General features: G+C 36.0%; 1 protein-coding gene across 1 annotated transcript in view; it reads right to left on the minus strand.

Annotated features, from left to right (window-relative positions):
- The window catches only part of NHS (NHS actin remodeling regulator), a 69,423-nt gene that overhangs the window by 30,598 nt on the left and 17,870 nt on the right, over positions 1 to 20,955 (minus strand). Inside the window, exons 2-5 of the mRNA XM_053705410.1 lie at positions 15,987 to 16,139; positions 10,819 to 10,949; positions 10,021 to 10,083; positions 354 to 543 (exon numbers count right to left, since the gene is read on the minus strand). Coding sequence (XP_053561385.1) covers positions 354 to 543; positions 10,021 to 10,083; positions 10,819 to 10,949; positions 15,987 to 16,139 — 537 coding nt within the window. The remainder of the gene's footprint in view (positions 1 to 353; positions 544 to 10,020; positions 10,084 to 10,818; positions 10,950 to 15,986; positions 16,140 to 20,955) is intronic.

Genomic DNA, 20,955 nt, shown 5'->3' on the forward strand with positions numbered 1-20,955 from the left:
ACTACATTGCTTACGTTTACAATCACTTTAATAAAAACTTATTCACAAAGACGTGCCTATAATCAATGCTGCAATAAATGTAAAAAGGTGCTTCTGCAAAATATTAGTTGCAGACTTATGCAAGCGTGTTGTAGAATTTTTTTAATTGAAATATTCCTAATAATTAACTATGCTTTTTTTTAAGGATTTTTGTTTGTTGGGAGATCACATTATAGATGAAAAAAGCCTGACATTTCCATTGTTGTTATTTCTGTCTTTACATTTCAAAAACGTACAATTTCAAAAGGTTATGAAGACTTTTTATATCCACTGTATTGTTGTGTTTACACATATACAGAAAATGATTCCCGTACCTGTGACATTTATGGGAATAATGCAAGAAGTAATCACTTGTGACTCTTGTTTCATTTTCTCCTCAGGTGTTGGAAGCGGTAGGTCCTTGTTCCAATTGGTTTGTTTATCCAGTGTAGAAGGGACATTGGGTATTGGGTTTTTCGGCCTTTGTCCTAAAAGAATATCTTCTTCCTCCTGAGGTGGCTGAGCCTGTAAAATAATCATTCTTTTTAAAATCTGCTCCAGTGTTCCAAACACTGCAGTAGTTTATACCTAAATATTTAATCAGCGTATAGAAATTATGTATTTTATGGCCCTTGCTTCAATAAAGATACAGTGGCCTTTAGGGTTGCCACCGTCCCTTAAAATACAGAATGCTTATGAGTTACACATGCTGCAGGGTGTGCAGGGAGGAATATTAATAGTGCTGTCTAGAAACACAATACATGCTCCTCCCTGCACACCCTGCAGCCTGTGTAACTCATAAGTATCCAGGAAAACATGGCTAAGGTGGCAACCCTAGCCTTTACTGATAGACACCTTTTCATTTTCATATTTCTCTCATCATATTTACCAGATGTCTCCAAAACAGGTTCTATTAAATACCATTGCTGGAGACTTCATTCTTATTTGATGCACCTTTTATCTAGAAATATTGTGGCAGTTGCTAAAAATAAGAAGAGTGACATTGATATAAGGGATTTACCAAACTAGACTTGCAAACATTTTTAAAATCTGTTAGCAATGGTCCAGATGACTTTAAATGCATTGTGAAAAATATGCAGCCATTCATGTCCACGAGAGGGGGATGCAGTATGGGGCAAATGCCCCCTCAGAACTGTACTTTCCCTGTATGTAAGCATTGCTTTGTATCTGAGCTTAAGCACCCTCTTGACTTACTCTTTTGATGCTGATGAGAAACCATTTTAAATTATGTGCAGCTCATGTTGCCACTGATACTACTGAAATGTCCATTCAGGCCCATGTATGCTTACAATTCATTAGTAACACATGATAACCAACGTGCCAACAATGTGCAAATTACCACAAGACGAAAAGAACATTAATGCAGTTTTAAAACAATTTAAGCATACAAGATGCTGAGAAGGAAAAAGAGGGGTTGAAAAACAGTTGAGAGTAAAGCATGGTTCAACATTATAAATGGGAATATATAATTAGTAACTGACAAACAGTTATATGAAAATAAAGGTAAAGTTTATTATTTTAAGTGCTCCAAATGAAACTTTCTTTAAACTTGAAACAAACAAACTTGTGTATGTACACACACACACACATGATTACATACAAACACCTACAGACACACAAGCACATACACATATTTCCACACACAAGCACATACACATATGCCCACATGCAAAAACCTATAAACACATACACACGCACATCGCACATATACACAAACACACACACACCTATACAAGCACACACACGCACATATACACAAGCACATATGCAAGCACACACACGCACATATACACAAGCACAGATACAAGCACACTCACGCACAAATACAGAAATGCGCACATATACAACACACACACAAGCATATACACAAACACACGCACACATAAAAGCACACACACATATACACAAATGAGCATATATATAAGCACACACACAAGCCTATATACACAAACACACGCACATATACAAGCACATTCATGCACATATAAAAGCACATTCATGCACATATACACAAACACACACACACACAAAAGCACATTTATAAACACACAAGCATATACAAGCACACACACACACAAGCACATAAACATGTACACACACTCACAAAAGCACACATAAATATATTACACACACATACATCAGTCACCCCTTAAACGTTTTTAGTATAAAGCTGTTGATCTTTTTTTTTCTACCAAAAAACAATAATAATTATTTCAATGCCACAGTATTTTAAACTGCCCACATATTTAGTTATTTCAGCATGAACACTTATCTGTGAGTGAGAAGTATTCCCTGTGTGATACTAATGCATTTTTTTACCCAGTTAGCATTTCCAAGTTATCACTTCAACCAAGGTTGTTTTTCTATAGACGTTAAAAAAAAAAAAAGTGGATTGTGGCACTTACCTTTCAAATATTTTCATCCCATTAAAAAAAAGATGTCATATGAAATTGCATTTTTCATATAACTTTTGCTGAAATGTCTACATCTTTTTCTCTTTCTTTCTCCAACTGCGGCTTTTGTGTTAATTCCTAGCAGACATGAATAGCTCATGCAAACTTACAGGCACAAAAGACTTAGTTTCCTAGGTAACTTGTATAAAAAAAAGTTTGCTGTTTGCTTAAGGGAAAATGAATGGATTTTGTTGCCAATCCCTTCCCTGAATAACAACAGACTTTGGGACAATAAACGTATAGTGATCTGAGTGCTGTGTAGCCTAACTAACTTGCTAATTAAAATCAATTCATAACTATTTCCTTTGGTTTATATACATAATGTATTTTAGTTTTTTTAGTGGTAAATGCATTGAGCACATTGGGGGTCTAAATATTTCTGATAACGGTGTTATTATCACTGATATGTATTGCTTGTTATTGTAGTGAATCAGCATTTACCTAGATATCGTGCCTATATTCATTAGAATTAATGTTTCTGGAATATAGCAGGTACTGCCCTCTTCTGGTTGGTTAACTATTCCCCTTATTATTATTGTCTGTTATTTGTAGAGCGCCAATCCATAATGTCATGTAAACCTTTCAAAAACACATATCAGTCAGCCACAAGGTCAAAAGTAACAATAAATGTGGCAAGCAAATAAAATGAATCATTGTAGAAAATGAATCTCTTGGACTTCCGGTGGGCAGGCGTCACAACCGACAGCAGGATAGAGGAGCTCCGATTTTCTACTCCTCAGAGACCCTCTGTTGGCAGATTACAAACCCCAGAAAAGCTTCTAAGCCTTGACAGGTGACAAGTGTACCCTGTCCGGCAGCCTCACAGCAAGGAGCCATCACATTCGGCTCCCCACCATCAAGCCGACAGCTGGAGAAGAGCCGTAAGCAGAAGTGGCAGGGAACAGGGGATATCGTTCACGCCCTCGACCCTAAAGACAGAGAACAAGGGAAACCCCTACCCGGTCGGCCCAACAGAGCCTATATTCGAGAGCCAGACAAGCATACAGGGTAAGCCGGTAACCCGCACTCTGACCGGAGAGCGGCCGCCATCTATGGGGAACAGTAATACATGCGGCAAAACAGAAAAACAGCCAATTACCTTACACTCTACAAAAAAGGGGAAAACAGCAGTAAAAATAACTAAAGGGAAGCCTAATCTGACTTAGTTCACACTTAAAAAAAAGCACAGTTCAGTGCAGACAAGATACCTTACCTCTGGAGCACTAGCTCAACATAACCACGAGGTGTGTTAACAATATACAGGCACCACTGTAATAGTGAGAGAAAAGTACGCTTTATTCACACTACAGGCATAGCATCAAGCTGCAAAGCAGGAACTTTTAATAAAGGAGAATAACTTTTCAGCTAAAATGGCACACGAAACTAAAAGCCTGAAATCTTCCTCCTACTCCTCAAAGACCCTAGCCTACATTACAAAGCAATTGGTACGCAGATACTCTGGGACACTGAGTTTTCTCTATAAACTGCTATCTATCAAAAAAAAAAATGCCTAGCATGTATGCAAAAATATTATACTCCATATATTAAGCAGACAGATATGATGTCTGGGAAGCAGAAAGGAACAGACAGGCGCCACAAACACCAAGCAGAAATACAACAGACACAGAATATACAGTCTGCAACAACAGAGACCACAACGCAAGAAACCCACCCTATAGTAACACAATTGTCTGCATTATTTCTTCCTAAAATTGAGCAACTTTAGATGGGTCTGGACACACTATCTACGAACTTTAAATCTTTTACAGCACGACTGGGGACAGTAGAACAAAAGGTGGCCGAAAGGGAAGAGAGACAGAGAGAAACCACTAACTCCATTACAAACCTCCAAAGACAAAAAAAGTTATTGCAGTTAAAACTGGATGATCTAGAGAACAGATCAAGGAGGAACAATATCCGAATAGTGGGACTACCAGAAACCCTCTCCTCTGGAGCAATCCTAGATTTTGCGGAGAATAAACATCCAAAACTCTTGAAAGTCCCTCAGGAAAATACCCTGTTCACCGCTGAGAGAGCCCAAAGAATAGGCAACGCAAACCCACAAAATGCACAAGGTGCAGCTCCAAGACAGGTAATGATTTGTTACTTAAACTTTAAAGATAAGATGCTATTACTGAGAGCATACAGGCAAACTCCAATGATCACTTACGAGGACAAGAGAATCTACATGTTCCAGGACTACTCGGCGGAAGTGGCCAAAAAAAGAAGAGCGTTTTCCCCTTACTGTAAAGCACTGATGGAGCAAGGGGAGGCATAAACGAGACAGGCATATTCCTGGACAGGCATAAACGAGAGGAAAACCAGCCACAGGAGAAAGATCAAGAAGAAGAAACCTGAAGTAAATCCCAGAGTAAAATTGCCAATCAATGACGCGAAGACTACCTAAGACAAGTTAAATTATGTCATACCAAATATGGTGGTCTCTAGGTTTACAATGGAGCTAGACCCATTGACAATATATCCTTTACATTAGGGGGGAGGGCTGTTGAGGGAAAAGTGTATTCAATTTGTTGTTTGTTATTTGTTGGTTTGCTTTCCTGTTGAATAAGAACATAATCTGTACTGTGGATATCATTCTAGATTTCCATAGAACATATTCCTTTCTAGTGGCCTTGACAAACTACCTCTGACTGCGTAGCAGTAGACTTGGGAGCGGGATTGACCTTTCGGGGTGCCAAAAACTGAAAGTAATATCACACTCTAGAAGAACCACTCATACCAGCTCTGAGGGCCACTAGGCCTCAGAATATTGCCCACACAAATAGAAGAGGGAAACAACCGTTAAAATTGAAAATAATATCGTGGAATATGGGAGGCATTACGTCTCCCATTAAAAGAACAACAATACTAAAATACCTAAAAAAAACAGACGAAAAAAAAGAAACACACCTGAACACTGCAGAAAACAAAAAACTATAACAAGGGTGGGTGAGACAAGTATTCCACACGACATATGAAGAACGGAGAGCTAGGGGAGTAGCAATCCTGATAAGGAAAAATCTATACTATACGGTTGAGAAGACAATCATAGATCGAGAAGGCAGGTACATTCTTCTCAAACTGACATGGGACAAACAAGCCATCACCATTGGGGGTGTTTATGGCCCCCATATGCATAGAAAGGAGTTTTGGACTGTACTTAGCATGAAACTATTAAACTTCGCAGAGACACCAATAAATCTGGGAAGCGATTACAATATTGCACCAAAAACGTCAGATGACAGATATCAAAATCCAAACACACCCAAACCCCCAGATAGACTACCCACAAATGCTAAAAGAGAATCTCTCATCCTTAGAAAATTCAGTCACACACCAGCAAAAGATACGCTGTCAAGAATAGACTTATTTCTGACCTCTCGTACCCTGAGCCCAAAAATCATGGATACAGACATTGATGTAGCAACTATCTCTAATCACGCACTGATCTCACTAAAACTATACCACAACTCAAGAGGGAAAACACCTCGTAGGTGGTCCTTTCCAACATACTTATACTGTGATCTAAACCTAAAATGTCACTTGATAGGAGAATGGGAGGCTTATGACTCCGTAAACCAACAACACAGAGAAAATGCCTTATTGCACTGGGAGGCAGGGAAGGCAGTATTACAAGGGGTAATTACTTCTTATGTGACGGGGATGTTTATTAAAAAAAAAAAAAAAAAGACAATGGAGGAAACTCTCCTAAGACAGGTACTTAACGCCAGGAACAGATATCTGAGAAATCCGAGCCATTTGACTAGACATAAGTACAAAGAAATGAAAACAGTGAGACATGACATTACAACAGGATTCTATAAGGACAATAACAGCATTACAAACTAAATATTACAGAAATGGCAACAAAACAGGCAAACTATTGGCTAGACTAACAAAATTTACAAAACCAAACAAAGGTATTGCTGCCATTAGAGGCAACAACACAATACATACTTCCACCACTGAGATTCAAAACACATTCAAAGTATACTATACAACACTATACCAAGACCAAACTGTAGAAACCTCTCAGCAAACCGCATTTTTGGCACTTACTTAACCACCCAAAGATCAGAGAAGACAGTTTACAGGCCTTTGAATGCACCGATTTCTATACCAGAAACGACAAAAGCCCTGAGAGAATTACCATTAGAGAAAGTCCCGAGACCTAATGGTCTCCTCAGGGAATTTTACAAGATACTAGAAAAAGAAATTGCACCCACCCTAACAAACTTATATAACAAAATAATGACAGGAACGGTTAATTTATCCCAATATTTTACAGAAGCACAAATCTGTCTTATCCCTAAAACAAATAGAGATCCCCTCCTCCCTGAATCCTATCGCCCAATTTCATTAATGAATACCGACTATAAACTACTAACTAAAATGCTGAAGAACAGACTAGCTAAATAACTACCCACCCTAATCCACAGTGATCAGATGAGGTTTGTTAATGGAAGATCCTCGGTGACTAACATTAGAAAACTCCAATTTATACTGACTTACTTTTGGAACCACCAAACAAATTGAAAAGAGAACGAAAAACCAGACACCTGTGCACTGTTAGTTGATGCCGAGAAGGCCTTTGACAGGGTCCTTTGGGCCACCTCTTTCATACACTAGACAAATTTGGCATAAAAGGCCTCTTTGCACAAACTATTAAAGTTCTCTATTCCAACCGCAGGCCTTGATTCTGGTCAACGGTGAGTCCTCTCAACCATTCCCACTCAGAAGAGGCACAAGACAGGGTTGTCCCTTGTCCCCCCTGTTGTTTGACCTATCCATTGAGCCCCTAGCTCTCAAGATTCGGGCAGAAACAGAAGGCCTAGTCATAGACAAAGTTAGATGTCATCTGTCTCTATTTGCGGATGACATGATCTTGTATATCCAAAACCCGAAATCAAACCTCTCCAAAATCATGCGGATAATTGAACAATTCTGCAAAATTTCGGGCTATAAAATCAACACGGATAAATCGGAACTAATATGGTTCCAATCACAAACACCCCAACCCACATTGCCTTAGAACTTTAAAATAATAAAACACTCACATACTTGGGAATTAAACTCTTGGCTAACCCTAAAGACTGGTATCATCTAAATTACAAACCCATAATTACCGACATCCAAGACCTTATGAATAGATGGACTAAACTTCCCCTATCCCTCTCTGGAAGAGTAGGAATCATTAAGATGATACGTTTTCCCAAAATACTATACTTATTCCAGATGATACCAGAAATTTTACATAAGACAGACCTCACATTTTTAAACAAACTAATATTCTTTCAACTAGAAAAAACCTAAACACAAAATTTACTCGCACATAATAATGGCCTCAATTGATTCTGGGGGTCTAGCGGTTCCAAATTTGGAATATTACAATTGGGCAGCCCAGGTAAAAATCGTTCTAGACTGGGTGACGGGCCAAAACCATTTTACAGTACCACAGTTAGAAGAACAAATAGTTTGACCATGGTTGCTTAAAGCAATACCACATATGACACAACATCAACTAAATAAACTACTTAATAACTACCCACTGATGCAACAGCCACTACATGCCTGGAGGAAAACTTGTAAGAAACTACAATTCAAACACCAGGTCACAAAAAAACCCTGAGTTTCCGGCAGGTATTGACACAAAAGTTTTCCAAATATTGAAAGGGAAGGGATTAAACTCTGTATTACAAGTTATAGAAAACTTAGGGAACAGTATGGAAAAATTTACTGACATACAAATACAGTTCCAACTCCCACACACTCACCACTTTGCCTACTTGCAGATGAAGCACTATGTTAATAGCCTCCTGCAAAATAAGAAACTCAGAGAGTCAAACCTTAGTATTAATAGACTACTAACCTTGATGGCTCAGGGCTCAACTACCATCTCACCAACATACAAAGCACTGATAGACTATACTAACAGACACACACTAACTCACATTAGGATGGACTGAAATACAGTATTGAGAATGGAAATCTCAACAAAAGTAATTCAACAGAGCATTCAAAAGACAAGATCAGCCACCCTCTCAGCCAACACGAGAATCATACACTAGGCTACTGGAGAGAGCATATGCCACACCAAAACTATATAAAAATGGGTTCCACAGGCGACAGGGTGTTGTCCAAAATGTTCAAAACAGGAAGCTGACCTACCACATATGATCTGGAAATGACCGAAACTATACAAATTTTGGGACATGTTGATCCATTGGCTAAACACCACATTACATTTAGAAATAGAATGCTCCCCCTCAATGATAGTGTTTTTGTCCTCTTCCAAAGTGATACCAGCACAGGTAAAATCACTAGTCTATAACGTGATCTTACAAGTGTGACCAACAACGTACCCTGTGTGTTTTTCAATTGTGCTGTCTTTAACAAGCCATCAAGACGGAGGGTGTAATAGCGCGGTTTGCTGATTGCGGCAAGACACGTGCTATTATAGTCAGACAATCCCTTAAAGATCAGCGGCGTACCCGTTTGTTAAGGGATTAAAACATTTTTTTCAATAATAAACTTCTATTTTTCAATTTATATATTATAATATAAGTGAAATACTTACATTGAATATATATTTGAGGTGTTATGTTATGCATATTTAATACTTAAATTCAGGTCTTCAAAAGAGCTTAATTTTCCAGCTCTATTTTTTGTTGAGCTTGAGCGAAACAATTAACTCACAACTTGTAATGAGCACTAATAGAGCTTGCTGCACTATTAATTGTGCTCCACTTGCAATGTAGCCCATAATCTCTTAACCCTTGACTACCCAGCTCATACTACTTTTTCAGAGACATACATCAATATTCTTCTTAAAACTGGAGTTCCTAGTCGACTTTACAAAGTTGTACTATGACAACTTAAAGAACCATACTGTTTATAGCACTGGTTTTCAAACCTGTCCTCAGGCCTACCTAACAGGCCACATTTTGTGGATATCTGAACAAGAGAACAGGTGAAATAATCAGCTGATTAGTAAACAAGGTTATTTTATCTGCTCTCATTCAAGGTAATACAGAAAACCTGGCCTGTTGTGGAGGCCTGAGGACAGGTTTAAAAACCAGTGGTTTATAGGAATTATTTATTCCACCCACAATATTCACAGTAACTCAGTCATCACTCACACTATCATATCTAATGAACATGTCCATTCATAATTAAATATAAATTATTCCAGATTACAAAGGTGTATGCCAAAGAGATCCAGTTCCTACCTTTCAAGAATGCAGAAGCAATACACTTTTTTACAAAGAACTAATTATAAAATATAGGGGTGTTTTATTGTTAATGTATTACGACCAATTAAAATCAAAGAATTGTGGGTATTTAAAGACATAGTACTGTGGAAACAAAATATATAGAAACAATATTCCGTTTATAAAATTGAAGAATCAGTTAGGAGGAAATGAAAGATAATTAGATTAAAAGAGATAGCAGTTATAATAAAAAGAACAGAGTGCAGTTAGTAAGTCTGTAAGAGAAGAACACTCCATGTTGCTTTACTTTGCAATACCTTTCTACTCCATGGGGTCAAGTGGCAACACTCAGTGGGGGAGGGCGGACGGGTTCTGTTAAACTAAGAACATAAGATGTGGAAAAATAAAATTAAAACATGCGATGGTGGGTAAACAGTGATACAAACACAAGTTTAATGTGTATAACATAAACTCAAATAAAAAAACATGAAGAACAAATGGTATAATATATACAGAATCTACATTATTATTTTTTAACAAATAATGAAATATGTTTAGTGCAATTATTATTATACAATCTATAATACAAAAATTGCCTTTTTTTTTGCTATCTTTACACAATTAAATACGTCTGACAAAATTACTTCTGTTATATATTCTGCAAGATACTTTTTGAAAACATAATGAGAGGCACATCATTATTTATTTTACAGTAATATATTACATTTTATACAGCTACTGATTTCTACATCTTTTTTCCTTATTATAGGAGCCTTTTAATAGAAAAATAAAATATTTGTACCTGACAGAATTCAATCTGCAATTAAAAGAATAGCATTTTACCTAGACATGAGAAAAAATGATCCTCTCACTGCACATCCTTAAAAACATTTTATATAACCATTAATAAAATAGTCATATGATGGCAGGTGTCATGCATGCACACTCATAGTGCATGCACAGTGAGTATTAATGACATCTATCATCATATGCTTGTTTCTGTCAAATAATAGAGAAATCCAATTAGCTGTTCTTTATTTACTCCCATAAAAAATGTCAGGCCTTTGAATTATTCCTCATCATCATCATCATAATAATAATAAATACAATCTTACTGGTACATGGTGCCTTTCCTTTGTTTCTCGCCTCTTCAGACTGTGAGCTGGTGGGAGTATAGGGAACGGTGGAGCCACAAATGCAGTACCTGCAAACCGTCTTTCTCTGTTATCAGCTCGGATCCTCTGTTCTGGTTTATATTAAAAACAAATGAAAGAGAGGGAGAGAATTGAATCCATTGAAATACATCCATAAACCTTATAATTACAAGCTGAATGTGAACTATTTCTGAAAATATTAACATAATGGTTTTCAACGGCCAAAACCCTTCCCCTCAATTGCCTTATTTGGAGGTGCCAAGTAATCTTCTGAAATAGACTATGCTTTGCATTTTAGTTTTTTGTTTTTTTTTGTAGCGCAAATGATTGCAATTGTTTTGCAATATCTTATCTGATCACCTCTGCTGTGATCCATTTGGGATAGATAAATAACAGGGTCAGGTCTCTCTGTAGTTTGCACTTCCAGTACTTAGAACTCAGATTTAAATGGACATACAACGTAATATTTTTCTTTCATAATTCAGATAGATCATGCAATTTTAACAACTTTCCAATGTACTTTTATTATAATTTTTTTTGTTTTCTTGTTATCCTTTCTTGAAAAGCAGGAAGGAGAGTTCAGGAGTATGCACCTGTCTGCATTACTATATGGCAGCAGTTTTGTAAAAATGTTATACATTAGCAAGAGCACTAGATGGCAGCAGTTTTGTAAAAATGTTATACATTAGCAAGAGCACTAGATGGCAGCAGTTTTGTAAAAATGTTATACATTAGCAAGAGCACTAGATGGCAGCAGTTTTGTAAAAATTTTATACATTAGCAAGAGCACTAGATGGCAGCAGTTTTGTAAAAATGTTATACATTAGCAAGAGCACTAGATGGCAGCAGTTTTGTAAAAATGTTATACATTAGCAATAGCACTAGATGGCAGCAGTTTTGTAAAAATGTTATACATTAACAAGAGCACTAGATGGCAGCAGTTTTGTAAAAATGTTATACATTAGCAAGAGCACTAGATGGCAGCAGTTTTGTAAAAATGTTATACATTAGCAAGAGCACTAGATGGCAGCAGTTTTGTAAAAATGTTATACATTAGCAAGAGCACTAGATGGCAGCAGTTTTGTAAAAATGTTATACATTAGCAAGAGCACTAGATGGCAGCAATTTTGTAAAAATGTTATACATTAGCAAGAGCACTAGATGGCAGCAATTTTGTAAAAATGTTATACATTAGCAAGAGCACTAGATGGCAGCAGTTTTGTAAAAATGTTATACATTAGCAAGAGCACTAGATGGCAGCAATTTTGTAAAAATGTTATACATTAGCAAGAGCACTAGATGGCAGCAGTTTTGTAAAAATGTTATACATTAGCAAGAGCACTAGATGGCAGCAATTTTGTAAAAATGTTATACATTAGCAAGAGCACTAGATGGCAGCAGTTTTGTAAAAATGTACTATTGCCTGTCATGTAGTGCCCCAGACAAGTGCATTGTACCTATCTAGATATCGCTTCAATAAAGAATAACATGAGTCAAAGCAAATTTGATAATAGAAGTGAATAGAAAACTTTCTTAAAATTGTATTCCCTATCTGAATCATTAAAGAAAATGTTGTGGTTCATGTCCCTTTAAATTATAGTACACTGTTGCAGTTGTTTCATCTTTCTTTAAAAAAAAAAATAAGAAAAACATTTTACATTTTTTTGGGAATTTTTTTAAATACATAAATATATATATTTAAAATAATTACGTGTAAGTAAAGTAACAAAGTCCTTTTTCATTTCTGCAAAAGGTGTTCTAATACTATCTGGACATGATAATTCTGTTATGGTATTTCATTCACTTTCCACAAGATGGCACAAAAGCTTTACTTTTCTTTTTTAACCTATAAATAACTATTTTTATTATAAATAAATACTTATAAAGAAATCTGGTACAGTTCACATAGTTCATATTGTAATTATGAGTAAGAAGCTATTTATCTTGTCACAGAGGGTTGCCCATTTTAACCTATTCCACTGAAAAGAAATGTGTAAAGAGTTTCTTAAAATACACTCACTAGGTTATACTGTTTTCTGCCTCTCTATTAGCTGTGAAAAGAATTAACTCCTTACTCTGACAGCTGAGGCAGAGGATGCTGGTTATGCTAATGTTTTGGGGTTTTTTGCTTTTTTTTTTTGGTCCATCATTTTAAGACTATAAATACTTCAGTGACATCTAGAGGATGAATTTTTTTTTCTTCTTCATTACATTTAAAGGGACAGTAAACACCAAAAATGTTCTTGTTTAAAAAGATAGATAATCCCTTAATTTACCATTCCCCAGTTTTGCATAACCAACACTCTTATATAAATACACTTTCTACCTATGTTATTACCTTGTATCTAAGCTTCTGCAGACTGCCTCCTTATCTCAGATCGTTTGACAGACATGCATTTTAGCCAATCATTGCTGACTCATAAACTCAATGGGCATGAGCACAATATTATCTATATGGCACTCGTGAACAAACACCCTCTAGCTGTGTAAAACGCATTCAGATAAGAGGCGACCTTCAAGGGCTTAGCATATGAGCCTACCTAGGTTTAGCTTTCAACAAAGAATACAAAGAGAACAGAGCAAATTTGATGGTTAAAGTAAATTGGAAAGTTGTTTAAAATTACATGTCCTATCTGAATCATGAAAGTTGATTACATTATAAATAGTTATACACCCACTGAACAGACTGTCAAGACTTGTGAAATAATACGGAAAGATTACATTATCAGCATGCATAAATGCACTTTTAAATTAGAAGATGCAAATTAATAAATTGTACACCCAGGCTAATTGAAATGTATTCCAAGTGCCAGAATCTGCTATGTGACGCCTAACCAATATGGAGCTAAAATTGCCTAAGAAAGGTAAGTCTGTCCGAAGAAGTAAAACAAAGAAATCATTTTTTGTGTTACTCCACTGTTCTTTTTAGCGAGTATTTTTCTTAAAGGTCATTCAAACTTTTCCATGTTTCATATGCACAAATCAGCTTTATTACATTTGTAAATTGAAGTTAGTCATTAAAACGACACAAATTGTTGCTACCCTGTATTACGTACACTTTATTCAAATTAATATTTCATTACTACTAGCATCAAAGCTATTTCATGGGTAAGTAACAAATGTCCTGAGTATTTGTTATATATGTGAAATCAGAACACACACATTTCAAGTTAATACTATGGAAAAAATTATGAAATGCAAATATTAGAGAAATCATGAGCAATTACGAGTAATTTAATTAGGCTAAATATTTAAAAAATAAAAATGCAAATAATATTAGAAACTAAACATTAAAATACTAGAATGGCAGACATAAATATCCCACAATCTTTTCTAGAATGATATCAATAATACCTCGCTAACCAAATACAGATTTGTGTAATGTTTACTCAAATATGGCTGCTTTCTGCTTGATCACACAACAATGGGTTAATATCTCTCATAACTGTATAAGAGTTAAATAAAAGGTATAATAACCTGTAGAAAAAAAATGTTTATGCTGCTAGTGCTGAGTAGATACCTTTAATGACTGTTATATTGCTATGTTGATGTTGCAGATTACTATAATGTTGATAAACATTTATAGATTAGGGTTGTGTGACATTTTATACATTTTATAAGAATTGTATTGAAGTTTTGAGGTAGAGAGATATGAAACTTACTTGATAAAGTAAATTGTCAGAGGGAATAATTTTCCTTTAAATAATTTAAAGGGACAGTCTAGTCATAATTAAACTTGTATGATTCAGATAGGGCATGCAATTTTAAACAAGTTTCCAATTTACTTTTATCATCAATTTTGCTTTGTTCTCTTGGTATTCTTTGTTGAAAGCTAAACCATAAGTAGGCTCATATACAAATTTATAAGCCCTTGAAGACCACCTCTTATCTCAGTGTATTTCGACAGTTTTTATAGTTAGACAGTGCTATTTCATGAGTGCCATATAGATAACATTGTGCTCACTCCCGTGGAGTTAGCAGTAGCACTGATTAGCTAAAATGCAAGTCTGTCAAAAGAACTGCAGAGGCTTAGATACAATGTAATTCCAGAGATAAAAAGTGTATTAATATAACTGTGTTGGTAATGCAAAATGGGTAATAAAGGGATTATCTATCTTTGTAAACAAAATATCTGTAGACTGTCCCTTTAAGCTTAAGATGGCTTCCTAGATCTGGCTACTTCAGCCTGTGGCCTATAGACAGCAACCAACCAGCAGGTTGAGTTAATATGGCCATGGGCAGAACTACCCATGGTGCAGCAGGTGCAGTGGCATCAGGGCCCAAGTGCTGGAGGGCCCATTGCAGCCAGTCTATACAAATTCATGTTCAGAATGTGTCCAATACTAATTCATCTGAGCCTTTTATTGGTTTAAGAATCATTCTATCTCTATCTGTCTATCTAAATTTATTTATCTATCTATCTAAAAGAAAATGCACCCGGGCCTACTGAGTAGATCCGCTACTGACTATGGCCACCTCCTGCCACGTGTTTACTACTTTTTCATTGCACCTGAGCCTTACTCCCTCTCTCTATCATGTTATGCTTTACACACCTCCCTCCGTCCCTATTTTCCCCTACTTTCCTATCTCCTCTTCTCCCTCAAGTATCTCTGTAGTTTTTTTCCCCCATTTCAGTAGATAAAATGTGAAGCTAACAGGGAATTAATCAGGTTTGACACCACTCTTTAGTTGCTGTGATATTAAAAAGGAGACAAAGGCCCATATTTATCAAGCTCCGTACGGAGCTTGAAGGGCCGCGTTTCTGGCGAGTCTTCGGGCTCGCCAGAAACACAAGTTATGAAGCAGCGGTCTAAAGACCACTGCTTCATAAACTGTCCGCCTGCTCTGAGCAGGCGGACAGACATCGCCGGAAATCAACCCGATCTAGTACGATCGGCTTGATTGACACCTCCCTGCTTGTGGCCGATTGGCCGCAAGTCAGCAGGGGGCGGTGTTGCACCAGCAGCTCTTGTGAGCTGCTGGTGCAATGTTAAATGCGGAGAGCGTATAGCTCTCCGCATTTAGCGAGGTCTTGCGGACCTGATCCGCACTGTCGGATCAGGTCCGCAAGACCGTTGATAAATAGAGGCCAATGAGTTAGTAAGGAGTGTGAAGATTAAGTGCCTTACCTCTGCGCATGGTGCGGAGACTCTGCTTGGCATGGCGGTGCAGCTCTTCCACACATGGTGGCCGGGTGGAGGGCAGGAATATATTTCTCTGCAGGTGCCAGGGGGACTTGTAGTACACACTCAGTTTGCTCTCTGTATCCAGGTTTGAGACAGCTGTTTAGTAAAGAAATAAAAACAAATATTATAATGTGTTTATGTGACATAAATTTTTTGCAGCTTATTTAAAAACCATTTGTTGGATTAGGTAGATAGCATATAATGGAGTGTTTATTTATATTTTGTGCATTATGGGTAATCGTATATATATTAAAGGGACATTAGAATTGTAAAAATAAAGTGCCATATTACGAGAGGAACGCAAAATTGTGCTTTTGCAAGCCCGTTATTTGCACTCCACAAGTGTGCGCTGGTATTACAAGTAAAGTGCAATGCAAACACGACCTTGCGCTTGCATTGCATGGAAGTTTTGTCACGAGAGTGCGCTTCCAATGGCTCCAATGGAAACCTCATTCTGATGCCGTCATACACAGCACAGAACCTAGTACAGAGAAGGGGGTAAGTTGTGCAGTGTTGGTCAGCATATTTAAATTATATATGTATATAAATGTATATTTATGTGTTTATATGTGTGTATATACACATATTAACACATAAATATATATGTATATAAGCATATACATATATATTTGCAGTTTTAACAAATATATCCCCATAGACCGCTGTTTAAAGGGACATTTCTGTGCATTTTTTTTCCCTAAAACCCCATACCCACTCACTTTAAAGTGAAGGTAAACTTACCTTCTATTCGATCGAGTATTCGATTTTTTTTTGGCCCCAATCAATAGGAGTTTAATTAATAATTTTTTTCCAGTCTTACTGTAAACAAAGATATCGCCGCTTTACAAATTCGACTGGCTTTTTTTTTTTTAGTCTTGATGACGTTTTTAGCTTGGCCAATTGAAAATCAGGCTGTCCAAGGTGGCGGATGACGTCGAACGACGTCCGCCTATCGGCCAGATTTTCAATTGGAGAGAATAAAAACATGATGGCGGTCCGCTTTAGACCGCTGCTTCATAACTTATGTTTCCCGTGAGCCTGAAGGCTCGCTGGAAACAAGGGGCCTCAAGCTCCATACTGGAGTGTGTAATTTTAAGACTTTTTTTAAATTCACTTCTATTTTCAAATGTAATTTGTTCTTTAAGTATCCTACATTGAAAAACAAAATGTACATATCCTACACTACTGGGAGCTATCTGGTGATTGTGGCTACACACATGTGGCCTGTCGGCTCACCAGATGTGTTCAGATAGGTCCCAATTGATGCTCTGGAGTTTATTTAATTAGAGTATTTTAACACTAATGTCCCTTGAAAAGTATTTGTTTAACCCTTTTTGCTCTGCCTATCAGTATGAAACACCTTACAACAACACCACATTCCACTTCCTCTTGTTATACTCTATTACACATTATTAGTGCTTGTTGCTATAAGAACAGTTCACTAATGGAATCTGGTTAGACTTTAGATGATGCATCATTACACTTAAAGGACAAGGATTACTTAAAGGCAATGCCTTATTGCACAATTACAATGCAGTGTCACAACACACAAATAGTGCAGTGTGATTAATAGATCTCACATGTCAGGTTTCATGAAGACAAATGACTTATTTGGTTTTTCACTATGTTTTTTTCTTGTCAATGGCAGCAGGAATTTTTTTTTTCTTCATAATGCCCTTTAATTGCATATTTACTTTTCCTCAGTTTAAAGAATACATTTGTACTAAAACTTCAGATGTTATACTAAATGTACTTTTTTTTGTAAATATATCAACTCTCTGCAGTTTGCTAAAAGATTACATAAGTATGTGATAAAAAAATGTTTTAAAACTTTTATAATAAACACTCCAGATTCCTTTCTTAATAAACGATCATACGTCTTAGCCACACAGATTTCCGTACATATAAAAAAGTAGTAATTAAACAAAAATAAATATATATATATATATATATATATATATATATATATATATATATATATATATTTAAATGAAAATATTACATTAAGCTGCTGAAATTAATAAAAATAATAATAATATTTTTTTGTGTAACTGATTCCCTGGGACTAATTTCTCCCTGGCTGCGAAAGCAAAGCCCACAGCTCTATTGGCTGAGAAGAACGTGCCTCCACAGGCATGAAAAAAAATAAGCTCTTATAACCATAAGAAAAATAATAAAAATAACTCATTACATTTGAAAATAAGTTTTCAAGGTGCAATATGGAGGCTATTTTTTTTCAGTGAGATATTATTTTCAGGAACAAGTTTTATTGAGTTTAGACTAATAACTTACTTAAAGGGACAGTATACTATAATTTGTTCTCCCATTGAGGGCCAGATTAAAAGTGGAGCTGTATTTAATGCTCCCACTCTATCTCTGCTAGAAGTAAGCTTTTTGCATGCATCGGGTATCGTAAAAAGTTTTTGCTCAATCTCTAACCCGTTGTGCCAAAAACCCGAACTTAGAATATTGCGATTGCATTAACATATTCCCCAATAGGAGTCAATGTAGCAAAAAAAAGGTGAAAAAAAACTAACCCCCTACTCAAGCACAAACCCGATCACATATTCTCAAGTGTGCTAACCCGACATAAAAATATTAATATTTCACATTTCAATGTTCTTCATATAGCAAAATATGTTTTACTTATTCATAAATACATATTTCTACATATATATGATAGTATTTTGGTACACTACATATCTATACCTATATATTTATATATATATATATATATATATATATATATATATATATATATATATATATATATATATATATATATATATATACTGTATGTCTGAGGAAGGGCAGTGTCCCCCAGAAACGTCATGCTTGAGATATTAAAACCCACTTGATAAAAGACCAGAGAGTGCCTCCTTTTTTCCTCAATATTTAACCGTTGGCACCCTGGCAGCTGAAAATTGGACTTAAGAGTGCTCTCTTCTGAAAAGTATATATATATATTATACATAGGTATAAATATATATATAGCAATATATAGGAATATCTATTTTCAAATACATGGAACATGAATGTGATTTTCAATTTTCAACTATTTAGCTGCAAACTCCAATGCCTTTATATATATATATTATATATATATATATATATATATATATATATGTATACATATGCATTTATGTGTTATATGTGTATATATGTCTTTAAATACATATATACAGATATAAATACATATGTACACACATATAAACATATATATATATATACATACATATCCATCTTTAGACATGTTTATTTATATATCTCAATGTTAAGGGCAAATACAACGGACAGCACTGAAGCAACGTATTTCATTGACATTTGTCTGTGTGAGGTATAGGCCGTCCTCTCAGCATGCTGTGCTTACACTGCAGCAACATGCTGGAAGATAGTATGGGTCCTTAGATCAGTCAAGCGTGTGCATTCTAATAATAACTATACAAAGACACAAGTCTTTCTGCTCTATTTATTCTGCTGTGTTTTCCGGGTTTCCCCTACAGATCTGTCTGGTAGACATTTTGTTTTTCTTCCTTATTTTGATTTTCTTCTGCTAACTCCATTTCCTTTTGTATTATTATTTGCTCATATTTTCATAACAAATGTCTTTTATAACAAAGGCCATACAGAGCTCTAGAAACAGAGAGCAAAATGTTAGGTCAGAAAAAAAAGAATCACTTTATTATCAGAGGTGAATAAGTAACACATAAAATCTATATACCTTTATGTTATTATTGTATGTATTTGTAACATTCATACATTTTTTCATGTGTATTTTATCATATTATTGTAGCCCATAACCTAAATAATAAAAAGTTATTACACACATATATACCTTGTGGTTACAATATAAACTAATATATATCTTGTTGACTACTGTTTCTGTCACTGCTGCAAGGAAGAAGTAGCTATTTGTTACATGCCATACTGGCAGCTAATGGCTAAAAACCTGAGCACTGTATTATACAATGGGGCCGATTTATTATAGTGTGAGCGGACATGATCCGCTGTAGCGATCATGTCCGCCGCACATTGATAAATGCCAACAGCATACGATGTTGGCATTTATCATTGCACAAGCATTTCACTAGAAATGCTTGTGCAATGCCGCCCCTGCTCATTTGCGGCCAATTGGCCGCTGGCAGGAGGTGTCAATCAGCCCGATTGTATGTGATCGGGCGGATTGCTATCCGCCGCCTCAGAGGTAGCGGACGAGTTAAGGAGCAACAGTCTTAAGACCGCTGCTTCTTAACTGCTGTTTCCGGTGAGCCTGAAGGCTTGTGCTGAAACAGCTGCATGCAGTTCCATACGGAGCTTGATGAATCGCCCCCAATGTCTCCTGTATCCTACTCTCTGTAACTGTAATTTGCAATGTATTAAAGGGAACAACTGTTATAACAGACTGGAATGTAATTCTTATTTTAACCCCTATATACTACTAGAGCTTGGATGCTAATACATTGTATTTAGATTTGCTAACATAGCCTATTTACAGTAGGGAGGTATAACTTTGTACCTATTTGCTATTGTTCCATAAAACAATTTAACAGAGAGTAACAGAAAAACATAATTTATGTAAGAACTTACCTGATACATTAATTTCTTTCATATTGGCAAGAGTCCATGAGCTAGTGACATATGGGATATACAATCCTACCAGGAGGGGCAAAGTTTCCCAAACCTCAAAATGCCTATAAATACACCCCTCACCACACCCACAATTCATTTTAACGAATAGCCAATTAGTGGGGTGAAAAAGAAAGAAGTAAAAAAGCATCAAAAAAAGGAACTGGAAATATAATTGTGCTTTATACAAAAAATCATAACCACCATAAAAAGGGTGGGTCTCATGGACTCTTGCCAATATGAAAGAAATTAATTTATCAGGTAAGTTCTTACATAAATTATGTTT

Source organism: Bombina bombina, chromosome 3 (assembly GCF_027579735.1).
Source record: "Bombina bombina isolate aBomBom1 chromosome 3, aBomBom1.pri, whole genome shotgun sequence".
NCBI classification, from domain to species: Eukaryota; Metazoa; Chordata; class Amphibia; order Anura; family Bombinatoridae; genus Bombina; species Bombina bombina.